This window comes from Ursus americanus, chromosome 11, assembly GCF_024610735.1.
Source record: "Ursus americanus isolate L20-20 chromosome 11, mUrsAme1.1.p, whole genome shotgun sequence".
Classification (NCBI taxonomy): Eukaryota; Metazoa; Chordata; class Mammalia; order Carnivora; family Ursidae; genus Ursus; species Ursus americanus.
In genome coordinates, this window is record NC_142137.1 from 47,898,495 (window position 1) to 47,912,609 (window position 14,115).

Consider the following 14,115-nt stretch of genomic DNA (forward strand, 5'->3'; position numbering starts at 1 on the left):
TTGCTGCAACATGGACGGCACTGGAGGAGATAATGCTAAGCGAAATAAGTCAAGCAGAGAAAGACAATTATCATATGATTTCTCTCATCTATGGAACATAAGAACTAGGAAGATCGGTAGGAGAAGAAAGGGATAAAGAAAGGGGGGGTAATCAGAAGGGGGAATGAAACATGAGAGACTATGGACTATGAGAAACAAACTGAGGGCCTCGGGCGGGGGGGGGGGGGATGGGATAGACCGGTGTTGGGTAGTAAGGAGGGCATGTATTGCATGGTGCACTGGGTGTTATACGCAACTAATGAATCATCGAGGTTTACATCGGAAACCGGGGATGTACTGTATGGTGACTAACATAATATAATAAAAAATTTAAAAAAAAATAAAGAATGGCTTTCACTGTTGGTGGGATTTTAAATGTTGCTAGTTTGGAGGCCAAAAGCTGCCCTCTTGGATGATTTTGCCAAAGCAAAACCTGCCTCCTGTCTTCCCCCACTGATTTCTAAATTGGCAGGAGGGAGACTGTGACTTACGGGCTGATTTACTTTGACTCAAGAATCTTTTATAGAAGTAAAATTTTACTTCAGCATTAATGGCTCTCCCTCCTCACCTAGACCGTTCTGCACTGTCCTTAGGGTACATTCTTGCTGGATGCTTTCATATTGTTAATTCTCCCTTGTAGTCTATGGTATTGAGACTCTCCCTGCCAGCCCTCGGGTTGGGCTGTCAGCCCAATGAAGACCTGCACTCCAGAGCTCTCTCCTGTGCCTAGAACATGGCGACCTCATGTTGAGGAAGGAAGACGTGTTTTTACATTAATATTAATCTCTGGATATTTTAGAGAAAAACTGGTAAGTAATGACCCAGTAATTTTTATTGGGTCTTCTGGAATGTGTGTGTGTGTGTGTGTGTGTTTCAGCTGTATAATCCTGACGAACTCCTATAGATCAGAAATGTGCTAGGGACATTCAAATAATTTCATATTTTTACATCATTTTTTAAAAGCTACTAATATTTTTTTTGAAAAATCTTGTTACATTATAAAATAAAAAGATCACAGAGGGGCTCAAATACTGTGATAAATAATGAACATGTGAAAAAACACTAACAAGTCTACACATGCATTTATGTTTTTAAGTCCAGTTATTCTAGAGGCAATTGAGTAGTAGAGACACAAAGAGTTGAGATCAGAGAACAAACAGTAAAACTACACACAGGAAGAAGAAACACAGTATGTTAAGTAAAGTAATCCCAAATGGATGTACTATTGTTAGTATGGGTGGAAGTTTCAGGGGGAGGATTTCCACCAAAGCCAACCTTGGGCACGCTTGCTGTATGTCTTGTCCCTTAACCCCAATCTCCCACTGTCGGCACCCCTGTCCCACAGGTGGTCCCCTTAATGTCACCACCCCCTTCAGCAACAACCAATTGTAAATATAATGTAAATAAAAAGGCCATACTTTATCACAACTTAAGAAGGAATAAATAAACTCATTTCTACTACTGCTACTACCATTCGTTTTATGCTGTATTCTTATTTAAAGTTAATTCTATCATGACCTTATATAACATGGTGGATGTTCCTTGTTCTTGCCTCCAGCCCCACCAGGTCTCAATCCATTTCCCCTTCCTAGAAGCACCCTGAATTTCCTTCCCATGAATCTCAGCTATGTGCTGCGGGTGATTCACTTCACACTCAACTACAAGGATGCCCCAAGCAAAGAAATTAAACTCAACTATAGTCAATGATAAGATGTTTCTAGAACTTCTGGAAAACACATGCTCTTTAAACCTGCCCTTGACCCTTGATGAAGGCTCTGAAGATCTACGTGTGGAACTGCAGGGGGTTCTGTATGGAGTCTGGGGGCAAAACCAACACTGGGGAAGGCAGAGCACAGATGAGCCTTTGCTCACATTGCGAGCTGCTCGATCTAGGCGGAGTCAAAGCAAGTCTACCGCTAGTCTTTCGTGCTTAAGTCACTTTAAGTTAGGTTTTGTCAGATCTACCAGTTAAATTCCTGATTAACATAATATAAATAAAACACTTTCTTACCTTAGCAAGTTTATCTGAAGTAACAACTACTCAAATACTTCTCAGTAAAGAAATAGATTATACAGGTGCTCACTTTGTGCCCATTCACCAAGCAGCACATTTACGCTCTGCGCATTTCAGCATATGGATGTATATTCTCCCACAGAATAAAAGCAATGCTGTTGTATATGGTAAGTCATCAACATACAAATCACACCACTTCCCAATAAAAAAGCGTATCATACAGTCTATCAGATCAGAGTGCCAGGCTCAGCTGAGCACAGATTCTACTCTAAAGCCACGAGCACTCAGGAGGCCGCTCAGCAAATACCCGTTACCTAAATACAACTTGGAGCTTGAGACTGAAACTTCAAAGATACATGACTTTTACTCACAGGGGACTTACAGTCTATAAGGTATGCAAGATAAAGATAAAGTCATCATACATGTAATTCTAAAAGAGAAAATAGGAGGGGCGCCTGGGTGCTCAGTCGTTTAAGCGTCTGATTCTTGATTTCAGCTCAGGTCATCATCTCAGGGTCATGGACCAAGCTCTGTGCCAGGCTCCACGCTGGGCACAGAATCTGCTTAAGATTCTCTCTCCTTCTGCCCCTCCCCTCCTCTAAATAAATAAATGAGTAAAAGAGAGAATAGGAGAAATAAAATTATGGTTAGAAATAGAAATACTATTAGGGGGAAAAAAAACGAGAATTCATGTGAAGGAGCCAAGAAACTTAGGTGAAACTGATCCCATAAAATCCCCAAGTCATTCTTAGCAATGGTGGTAGAGAAGCTCATAAACAGAATCTAAGAAATAAAACACAGTCTGCTGTTATGCTCAAACTAAGGCATTTTATTAGTTGGCTTTACACCTTAAATAATATATTGGTTACCAAAGGGACAGATTCCACCAATTCCAAACTAAGCTTTCAAAAGTTCATTTGTTGGAGGGAGAATATTCTTATGCTCAACACAAAACACCTTTCCTATAGTCTTTTGTTAGCTAACTAAAAAAAAAAAAAGAAAAAAAAATTGCTCAGGTTGAATATTAACTGCCTGAACAACCCAATTTAGTCACTTTCCCTTAAAATGTGTGCAGTAGAGTTGAACACTGTAAACGTTCTGTGGTTTGGCTGGAAGCAGAGGTCATTTCATGATGACTGAATGTCGTCTAATACATATTTCTGATGGTTTCCATAAACCTCAGCGAAGTAAATCCATTCACTAACATTTCAAAGGGAAAGCATTTTTTTAAAGGAAAGTGTAGTATTAGCCTTTCTTTGCCATTTGGCAACTTGAAACTTTAGGAGGAGTGATGATTAATACTTCTTTGCAGATGATTATATCATTTTAAGTTTCTCATTTAAAAAAATAACCAATTGCACATTGCTCCTTTAACTGAACAACTGGATTCTTTAAAAACAGGTTAGCTATTTCATTGCATTTGGAAACACGGTAGAAATTCTGACCCATCATTCCTTTATCTGTAAAAGAAAAAAGAAAGGTGCTATAATTTAATCAATCACATTTTAAAAACAACAAACGGAAAATGGCAGCGATATAATCATTAGGTCAAGACGAAACTATTCTTTTTTCCTGTAACTCTTCCCCTTCCTCAGTCATGCTATTTCTGAGATTTACTACAATCTCTCCATTATTTTCCACAAGAAACCGTATCTTATTTCTAGAATGCTCTTTTAGAAAGAATGCTTTGGCAGACTGTGATATTGATGACAATGCATTAGGTAACATTTACTGAATGCCAATTACTGTGCCAAATGCTTTGTGAGCGCCTTTCACTTCACAACTGTGGGAGGTGGCTTCTGCCAGCCTGTTTTTACAGGTGAGTGAACTGAGGGAGAAATGTGCTTGCGCTGCTAGGAAGCAGTGGGTAACAAACGTGGGCAGCTGAACGCCAAAGCCTTTTGCAGGATGCAGGTATAACTGAATTTTGATGCAACATAAAGCCCTATGTTCAAGGCAGACATCCCATTTTCATGCAGAAAACAATCAAATGAAGTATTCATTAAAAATATAGTATTCTAAGTATTCTAAGTATTTTAAGATTTATATTTATGATGATTGCGTGGAAGAACATTTAAATTACTGAAGCTTGTTGGTTCACCTCTGGCTATTTTCTCCAAAACTCAACTGCACCTTACATTATACAACAGGTCCCTTTCGGAAACATTAATTGAACTTTCTGAATGGATCATTTCAAACGCACGGAGAACCAGTTATTTCAAGAAAAAAAAGTAATGAGGGCTCTGCTATTCAACGAAATCACCTCCCCCAATTCGTTTGACTCTTAAAGTCTGTGTTCTCATAATCTGCATTGCTTACTTACAGATCTATTTGTCAACAAACTTACTTGAATTTTGAGAAACATTTTTCGTGGAGAGGACAGTTCGGAAGTCTCACTATGAAAAGTTCTAAAACCAAACATTTTCTTGACATCATTTAAAAAAATTTTAAACATGAATTTTAAAATCTTGTTCTAATACCATAACTGTGCTCCCCTTAAGCCAAGAACTCTCAGGAATTATTCTTACAAAGCAGGTCACGCACAGACACCTGGACCCGTGAGCAACCACTCCCTTCCCGATACCTCGGTGACCACGCCCGCGGCGATCGTGGCACCGCCATAGCGCAGCATGAACCGGCCCAGCTCTTTGAAGTCTTTGTACAGCTCCAGGGCGACCGGCCGTTGAGTCTGCAGCTCCACCAGGGCGTTCTGGCCTCTAGTCAGCAGTCTAGCGGTTAAGAGGTGGGGGGGGGGGACAGGGACAGCCCATACAGGTGAGTGAACATGGTAACAAACTGAAAAGCAAGTATTTCACGTTCGATCAAATCAACTTGCAAGAACTTAAAAAGAAAAAAAGGGGCGCCTGGGTGGCACAGCGGTTAAGCGTCTGCCTTCAGCTCAGGGCGTGATCCCGGCGATCTGGGATCGAGCCCCACATCAGGCTCTTCTGCTATGAGCCTGCTTCTTCCTCTCCCACTCCCCCTGCTTGTGTTCCCTCTCTCGCTGGCTGTCTCTATCTCTGTCAAATAAATAAAATCTTTAAAAAAAAAAAAGTTTCCTAAAATGAAAATATATGCCTTTGTATTTTTCTGGGTTCGTTGAAAGAAATGATAGGAATGATTCTAGATAGAAGAAATATTAGGTGGTTCATTTTATATATATATATATATATATATATATATATATATATATATATATATATATATATATATTTTTTTTTTTTTTTAAACCACTCTTCCAAATACAACTCTTGAAGGACCTTATGACCTAAAATGCTCAAAGACCCTCCACCAAAGCCTTCCCTTTCATTCATTCCTCATGCAATTGACAGGTTCAATTAATAAAGAAAACTAAAGAATTTTCATTTTAAAAAGAGGGATGCAATGTAAAATTCTAACTGGTGGTTTATAAGTTAGGAAGTTACCTATGAAGAGGACAATCTCCTAGAGCCAACAGACTACTTTAAATTTCTCTCCTTCCCTCCCTCCTCTCTCTCTCACACAGGAATAGTGATTCTTTAACAGGGGTTCGAATAAAATCATGTAAGATTTTTTTCCCACAATGTTTGTAGGAAATGAAGGTGGGGTGGGGGGGGGAGACAGGGGACATGAGCCTGACTGTAAGCGGTTTCATACAAATACCTAAACAAAAATCCTTGTGCATGAGCTCATCTAAACTTACAGAAAGAGTAAAACCCAAAAGGGGGCACTTTGAAAAGGTTCTCTAATTTAATTTTGATGTGCTCTAGAAGGATAGAAAATAGCAATTATAGACTCTCCTTCTGAAAGATTAGTTCGGTGACAGGCAGATTAGAATAAGCCAAACAAGTTTTTAAAAAAGTATTCCAAAATTTCCAAATACTGGTTTTGGACAATTTCAGTCCAAAGTCCCATTCCTAAGAAAGGAGAGCATCTAATATATTCATTATCTGCACTTAATTTTGTTTCTAGAAAGCTCAATCCATTCCACATAAAGCAACTGAGTCTATAATATACCTGAAGTGGAAATGAAGGAGAAAGACCAAAAGGTGTTGGTGCAAAGTAAGAGAAAAGCTGCAAATAAGGTGCCAGGGAACATTAATATGAGAATATATTAAAACCCAGCATCATTGAGTAAGGACTTTGTAGCAGAAGCAGGGAGGGGAAAATTCAGGATTAGGTATGATGAGTCAATTCTAGATTGAGAATTCTCCAAATCACTTGTGTGGGTCAACTTGGCTCCTGCCAAAAATAATATCCTGTATGTGAACCAACAGCCGAGGTTAAAATCCTGACTCTGCCCCTTGCTAGCTCTGTGAACTTGAACATGTTATGTAACCTCTCTAACACCTCAGTTTCCTTATCTGAAAAATGGGGGAAACAGTACATGCTTCATAGGGTTGCTGAGAACATAAACCATGTGAAAGCAGTCATGATAGAGCCTAGGAAATTGTGGTCCTCAAGAAATGCTGGCCATTAGTTATAGTTCTCAGAACATGATGGCAGACACTCATGCCAGAAGCTAAAGACTCAAGTTAAAAATGAAGAACTATCAGTTACTACACTGAAAAATGCACAGAACCGTTGGGTCACTATGCTGCACACCTGAAACAAATAGAACATTGTATGTCAACCATAGTTCAGTAAGTTCTTAAAACTTATCTTTAAAAATAAAATAAAAAGAACTATTAAAGAACTATTTTTCAGAGAGAGATTAAGTAGCCCTTTCTTTCTAACTAATGGAGAAACAGGCATGGGTTCAGAGCCCTATGAAGACTCTCTCTTCTACTTGCAGCCAAACTATTAACCCATTAACCACCTCTGTCCTCTTTACAGGTGCAAATGAGGAGGAATACCCAAAGACTAAAAAAGGGGGATTTTGGGTGGGATTCCCCATAGGGTTGCAGTGAGGAAAACCCCAAAGCTGAAGCAGCCAAGCCAAACTGTGGTTAGCCTTTATTGAATTAGGGTTAAGAAACTTATTAAGTTTCTCAGGAAGCACTTCCTTTGAAAAATCCCAATCTTGTCCCAAAGGGAACTGTCCAGATGTAGGCCTGGATGTTAATGGTAATCAGAGGGAAACAACATGGTGAGTGATCCCCTCCGCTTAAAGCTCCAAGTGGATTCTGAGCAGAAAGGGAACAATTTCTAGAAGCTACACAGTATGTATTCATTTTCTTCTTGGAGTGTTCTTAGCATAGAGAATGATTCTCATTGAGGGGGTGACAAGAGAGTTAAGAGGAACACTCAGCTGGAATTTGGAACTAGTGGCTAGACATAATTCAAATTCATTCTTTAAAATGTAGAACTGATTTTTTAAGTGCCCCTTTATTTTTACATCATCAGTATCTAGGGCTTGACATATACATATAAATTTATACTTATATTTTTTATATACAATTCACACCCCACTGCCATCATCCACAACAGAACTTATACCTAGCATTCATACCTAGACAGGAGCTTAAATATGTGTTTTGTGTTTCTTTTAATCTAGTCTTTGAAAAAAAAAAAAAGATTTCTGGAGCAAGTAAAAATAGACTTTACTTATCACAAAGAGAAATACTACAAAAATGAATTAATCAGTCAAAAATTTGCTGAATTGTTTGTGTTCACTATTTGTGCATTAAAACACTCACTTTGGCTTCTTCTTTGTGACTTCACCGGTGCTCTTGTTTAAGACGCTAATCAGTCGTTTAATAACGGCAGGTTCACTGACAGTCTGGTAGTGTAACAGCACCTAAAACAAAAAACTGTCACATCAAACAACGCTTTACTGTACATCTGTGGCCTTTTACTCTGACGGTCACATCTCATCATATTATTATGGCCAGCACTTCTGCCTGGACCTTCCAGCGTCTCCAGCGGCTTCCTCTAAGTCCCACCACTCTGATCAGGGTGTTCCCTAACTTACTAAGGCAAAAAGGTCACAGGAGCCAGTTCAAGTTTCTCTTTACCACCTTACTGTGTGAACCTACAGGACTGTGAAGAGAACTGAACAGGACCAGAGACAGTGTCCGGGAGAAGAGATGTTCAACAGAGGCGAACTGCTCCGTCATACCGATGAGGGAAGGGGGATCCTGTCCTAGTCAGCAGTCCTTACTGTATTCATTGTTGGATAATGAGAATAAAAGATTATGTGGGAGTGTAGACAGGCTTTGAAGTCAGGCCTGACTCGATACTTTCTAGGTGTATGATTTGGGGCAAGTCCTTTAAAAGCCCTTTACCCCCAACACCTCCAGCCTCAGGTTCGTTACCACTGAGGAAATTCAGATGAAGTTATTTTGAAGTGGTGCCTAGCACATGGTAAATATTCGGTTAACTGATGACCTTGGATATTTGCTATTACTGTTCATGCTTTATATGTAAGGAAGTTTAAAATCAAAAAAGGCTAAGTAACTTTATGTGGCCATGGTGATATGTTTCAGAGGTGAATTTGATGCTGAGGTCAACTGGAGTCAGAGTCAGACTGGCTATCCTCATTCAAATAATAAATGCTTAGTGTGCCACATGTCTATGTTAGGGGATAGTGGGAAGACCAAATACTAAGGAAGTGGCAAAACCAAAGTTTAACTGGTTTGAAATACCATTTTATGCTGTTTGCTTGAAGAAGCACTGACACTTCTACTATGAAACTTCCTGGATGAAACAACTTGCACATTCAGAAAATAGAAATACAAGGGGGACTTGTGAACGCATAATCCTGAACTCTGTAACTTTCTAAAACCTGAGTCTTTCAATCAGCACTTGGTTAATTCTGTCGACTTCTCTCTCCAGAACAATGCTGTCCTCAGTCCAGGACCATCCTCTGTCACCCAAGTTAAAATGCAGGCTTCTTCCTGGTCTCTCTGCCACCACTCTTGCCCCCTGTCACCCATTCTTCATATGTCTAGTAGACTGATTTTCCAAAAGACAAATTTAATGGCACATCCTTGCTTTTTAAAACCACAGAAACTTTAATTCCACAACAAGGCACCAAGGCTCTTGGTCAACCTGACCGTCACTTACTTCTCCAGCCTCATCTCTCTCCACCTTCTCTCGCGTTCTCTGCTCCAGACACATAGAGCTTCCACTCCCTACATGAACCAAGTCCTTTCCAATCTTTAGGTTGTTACATATTATCATGCTTCTGGCCAGAACACATCAGCTTCATCTGGCTAAATTTACTCATCCTACTCTACCTCTCTTAGAGTAAAGCATCACTTCTTGCAAGGAGCCTGAACCCCTAGTCCGAGCTAGATCCTTCCTCTCTGTTCCATAATCCCATGACATAACATCTCACCTGTATTGTAACTGCTGTCTTAAGTGTCTGTCATCTCAGGTAAATATAAACTCTGTGAGACTAAGAACTATGTACACCAGTGCCAGATATTTAATCACTACTCCGTAAACATTTGTGAAATAAATAAAAGAATGAAGGAATAAGAACACCTAAAACACATGGAGGAAATCAGTCATGTGGTGTCCCTTTGTTTTTTTTAAGGCACAACTGAACCTCCATTACTCTGCAAAGGCAAATGAGTTTTGGGGTGTTTTTGTTTTGTGTTGTTTTTGTGTTGTTTTTATAAATGGCATTTGACCATTATAAACTGGAAACATTCCAGAAAAATTTAACAACCAACTCTTAGGGGAAAAAACCTTCCATAATGCATGATAAAGTCATATTTGTGCCCAATGGATTCAGGGGTCAAATAGCACCAATGTATAACATCAGTGTAGGTCTACATATCTAATAAATAGTCCTTTTGCAACAAACAGGTAAACAAGCAGAAGCCCCTTACCTGGCTTGGGTGTGACTATGACATTGGTACTGGTCTCCATCCATGGCTTGCCAAATTTGAAAGAATGGAGGCACATGAACCTAGTTAAGCTTCTTCTAACCTATTTGTGAGCTATGTGTGGGTTCCATGCAATGAAGCGGATGAAGAATGGGTTGTGGCGGTACAGTGTAAGTTTTATTTGTTTTTTATCACCACACCATCTCACAAGTAGTAGCTCAAAAACAAAAAACAAAACAAAAACAAAAACCCTTGTGGAACACAAGTGAAAAAAAACTACATACAAGTAAGTGGATGGAAAGTAATTATATATTATCTTAACATTATATAAACAAAGTCATCTAGAATTCAAAGCAGTCTGCAGCCTAATGTAAAAGGAAAAGAAAGGACTGGGTGTCAAAGTAGAAAGTACTGAGTCTGAGTCCTGCCTTAATCACTTCTTATCCAGATAGTCACCACCCCCTGAGTCTCAGATTCCTTCTCCTTAAGTGCAGACAACACTAACACAAGTGCATAATCTTATCTGCAACTGCAAAATCCAAAAGATTGAAAACCTAAGTTTTTCCTAATTCTGCTATAAACCATTTAAGTAGTAAAACAGCACCTGAAGTAAGGCAATTTATGGTTCTTATTTTTTTCACTTAGCATTAATATTAATTAGCTGTGGTACAGAATGATTACTATGCTTGATTACAGGGTGTTGCCCCATTCTCTCTTAGGGGTTTTACATAACCTACATGCATCACATCACCTTTCTATTATCTGAATATTTCTGTATTCTGAAACACACTAGCTTGAAGAGTTTCATATAAGGGTTGGGACTCTACTTCATGTGCAGCTGTGAAAATAAAATTATAAACTATAATGAGCTATATAATCTGTTAGGTGGCAAAATAAGCCAAATTCTTATTTTCCTTACACCTCCAGGTAACCTATATTATAAAATTATCAATGCATATATGGTCAATTAGTTTGCAACAAGGATGCCAAGCCCACTCAATAGAGAAAGGACAGTCTTTATAACAAATGGTGCGGAGAAAACTGGATATCCACATGCAAAAGAATGAAGATGAAGCCTTGCTTTACCCACATACAAAAAATTAATTCAAAATGGATCAAAGACCCGAACAAAAGAACTAAAACTATGAAACTCATAGAAGAAAACAGAGGGGGAAGTTTCCTTGATGTTGAATCTGGCAACGATTTCTTATATGTGACACCAAAAGTAAAGGCAATGAAAGAAAAAGATAAAGGGGACCTCAGCAAAATTAAAAACTTTTGTACATCAAACAGCACTATTAAAAGATCAAGAAGACAACCAATGAAGAATGAAGAAAATATCTGCAAATCACGTATCCGACAAGGGATTAATACCCGAAATACATAAAGAAGTGAAAAGATGCTCCCCAGCACTAGACATTAGGGGAAGTGCAAATCAAAAGCACAATGAGATACCACTTCACACCCATCAGAGTTTGCCTCTTATAAACCAACAAACAACAAAAATCACCCCCCCCAACACACACACACAGTAACAAGTGTCGATGAGGAAGTGGAGAAATGAGAACGCTGTGCACTGCTGGCAGGAACATAAACTGGTACAGCTACTGTGCGAAACAGTTTAGTGTTGCCACAAAAAGTTAAACACAGAATGACCGCGTGATCCAACAATTCCACTTGTAGGTATACACCCAAAAGAATTGAAAGCAGGGGCTCAAGCAGATACTTGTATGACAATGTTCGACTGGCCAAAGACGGAAACAATCCAATGTCCATCCACAGATGAACGGATACACCACAGGTGGTGTATACACACAAAGGAATAGCATCCAACCTTAAAGAGAAATGAAATTCTGACACCGGCTACAACACTGATGAACTCTGACAACATCACGCTATGCTGAGTGAAGTAAGTCAGACACAAAAGGACAAAATTGTGTGATTCCACTTACAGGAGGCACCTGGAATACGCAAACTCATAGAGAAAACAGAATAGCTGTTATGGGGAAAAGGGGAAGGGATAATAGGGAGTTATTATTTAATGGGTACAGAGCCTCAGTAGGGGATGAGGATAAAAGTTCTGGAGACGGGTGGTGTTGATGGCTGCACTCAATGCCACTGAACTGGACACTTAAAAATCATGAAACTAGAAAATTTTATGTTACGAAATATTTTGCCACAATAAAAAAGTGTGAATTTAGTTAAAGTCTAACCCATTCTTCTATTTTTTCTTCTTAAATCGAGTTTACCATATAAACCAAGAGAAACAAATATACTTCTGAGTGTTAAGAAACTAGTCCCTAAATAGTAAATTTTACTTGCTTGGGAAGCCTTTTCTTGGTTTAAAGACAAAACAAACAAACAAAAACTGGTTTCTTCCCACAAGAAGTAGATTAAATGACAAAACACAACTGTTTCTTTCTGAAACAAATTTCATCCGGGTACTCGTGAATTAACGTACGCGGGTGGAATCCCATAAAGCAGCACTGACAAACTTTCAATTCATCCGTATTTTTAAGAAACTACAGTAGACAGGAAGACAGTATTACTATTGAAACTAACTGCTGACCTCTTGACCTCTCTGCCTCTCCAATGGCAAAAGATTATTGCTGCATGAGTAAAAACACACAGTAACCAACCTCTCCAGCTTCTCCCCATTGGACATACTGCTTTCTAAGAACGAGGGCCAGTCACTCATAGCAAATTAGCTGTAGTTTCTTGCCTATCAAACATGCATTCTAAATATTTAAAAATTAAATATTTTCAACTATAACCATTTGTTGGGGAGAGAAACTTTTACTCCTTTTTTAGGATATGGGAGAAAAGGAATATGGATTATAAAAACTAAAATATTTCAACAGTATCTTACAATTTTTATCTGATCAAATTTACACAGAAATAATTACAAAGGATTATAATCAAAGCACATGGTTATCTCAAATAAAGATGTATAAGTATAACATGAATTTAAATACGTTAAGTAAATTTATTCCCAACCTCTAGACATTATTACTAAATTAAGTTTAAAGGTCAATTACTATTATTGTCTTATTTTTACTGCAGTAATGCATCAAATGGTAAAAATCGATCTGTTTGGATTTTCAAAGGAAGTCATTTAATTCCACAGAGAATCATTTATTTTGTCATGTAAATCTGTACTATATAGGCTGATGAAGAAAAGAAAAGCCTAATGTGAAAAACATCATCTGTCAAGTGGCAAAAACAAAGTATCAAACTATAAACAGAGTATGGCTCCCAAACATCTGAAAAAAAAATTACACATAAGAGAAGGAACTCATGCAATTCACAAGTAGTAGGTCTTCTGGCTAAGTAACATTATAGTATAAAATCCCCCTCCTTCCCATAATGTGTATGTTCAGATGATGCTGGGAAATGATAACCTACCAAACTAACCTCACAGTTTGCAGGGTCTGAACATGTTGCTTCAGCCCAATTAAAGTTAATTCTATGACAAGCATCCCTAGAATATACTCATAAATACTGAACATGAACACATAAAAAAAAAAATCACTAAAATGTAAAGTGTAGAGATAGTTATGTGTTATGTAATTACAGAATATTCTTATCTTTTATTTGTGTGTTTTCCCAAGTTTTATATAATAATGTATTATTTTTATGATAGGAAAACACTATAAATAAGCATATCAAAGCAAGAACAGAAAGACACAATCTGAGATTAGTCAGATAACCTCTAGAACACAGTAAAAAATATATACCATTTTCCCTAGATGAATTTGACTATTATCAGTTTGTATCCTACTGATTATTTCTTCGTAATACCTCTTTGAAAAAATCCCCAGGCTCAAGAACCAAAATAAAAAAATAAAAAATGACTTTCAAAGTCTAATGTCATGTTTTTCTGGATTAGAGTATTAAGATGTTAGTTGAAAATAATTATAGCATTCTCACTTGTAAACTAAGTTACTACTTTTTAGGATGCAGTTACTTTGAGGTTTACTTTGAAGTGACAATAACAAACATTTCGAAACTTACAGGAAATCCTTTAGTGATTGGAATTTCAATATTAAAGATGAGGATTCGAGCTCTGAAACGAGTGCAAGCTTTAATGGGTTCTTTGGGGCCACAAAATACGCAGCCAACACTGTAATAAAACAAAACAAGAGCGAGAGAGAGACTGTAACTGGAGGAAAGATAAATATACATCCAATAGCAATACCTCTAAAACCATTTACAAAGTAAAACAATCAAGTAAATTGGGGACTTTTCCTAAATACTCCCTTTTGGGTTAAAGCATAGCTTTATACCATTATTAACCTTACACCA

The 14,115-nt window shown here is 38.1% G+C and overlaps 1 protein-coding gene across 2 annotated transcripts in view; it reads right to left on the reverse strand.

The window, feature by feature from the left end:
* Positions 1-2,861: 2,861 nt before the first annotated feature.
* Positions 2,862-14,115, reverse strand: part of HBS1L (HBS1 like translational GTPase) — an 82,165-nt gene continuing 70,911 nt past the window's right edge. For both annotated transcript variants that reach the window (XM_045814771.2, XM_087865504.1), the window contains 4 exons: positions 13,825-13,933; positions 7,672-7,772; positions 4,638-4,782; positions 2,862-3,513 (listed from right to left, as the gene is read on the reverse strand). In XM_045814771.2, coding sequence (XP_045670727.1) covers positions 3,502-3,513; positions 4,638-4,782; positions 7,672-7,772; positions 13,825-13,933 — 367 coding nt within the window. In that variant the 3' untranslated portion in view covers positions 2,862-3,501. The remainder of the gene's footprint in view (positions 3,514-4,637; positions 4,783-7,671; positions 7,773-13,824; positions 13,934-14,115) is intronic.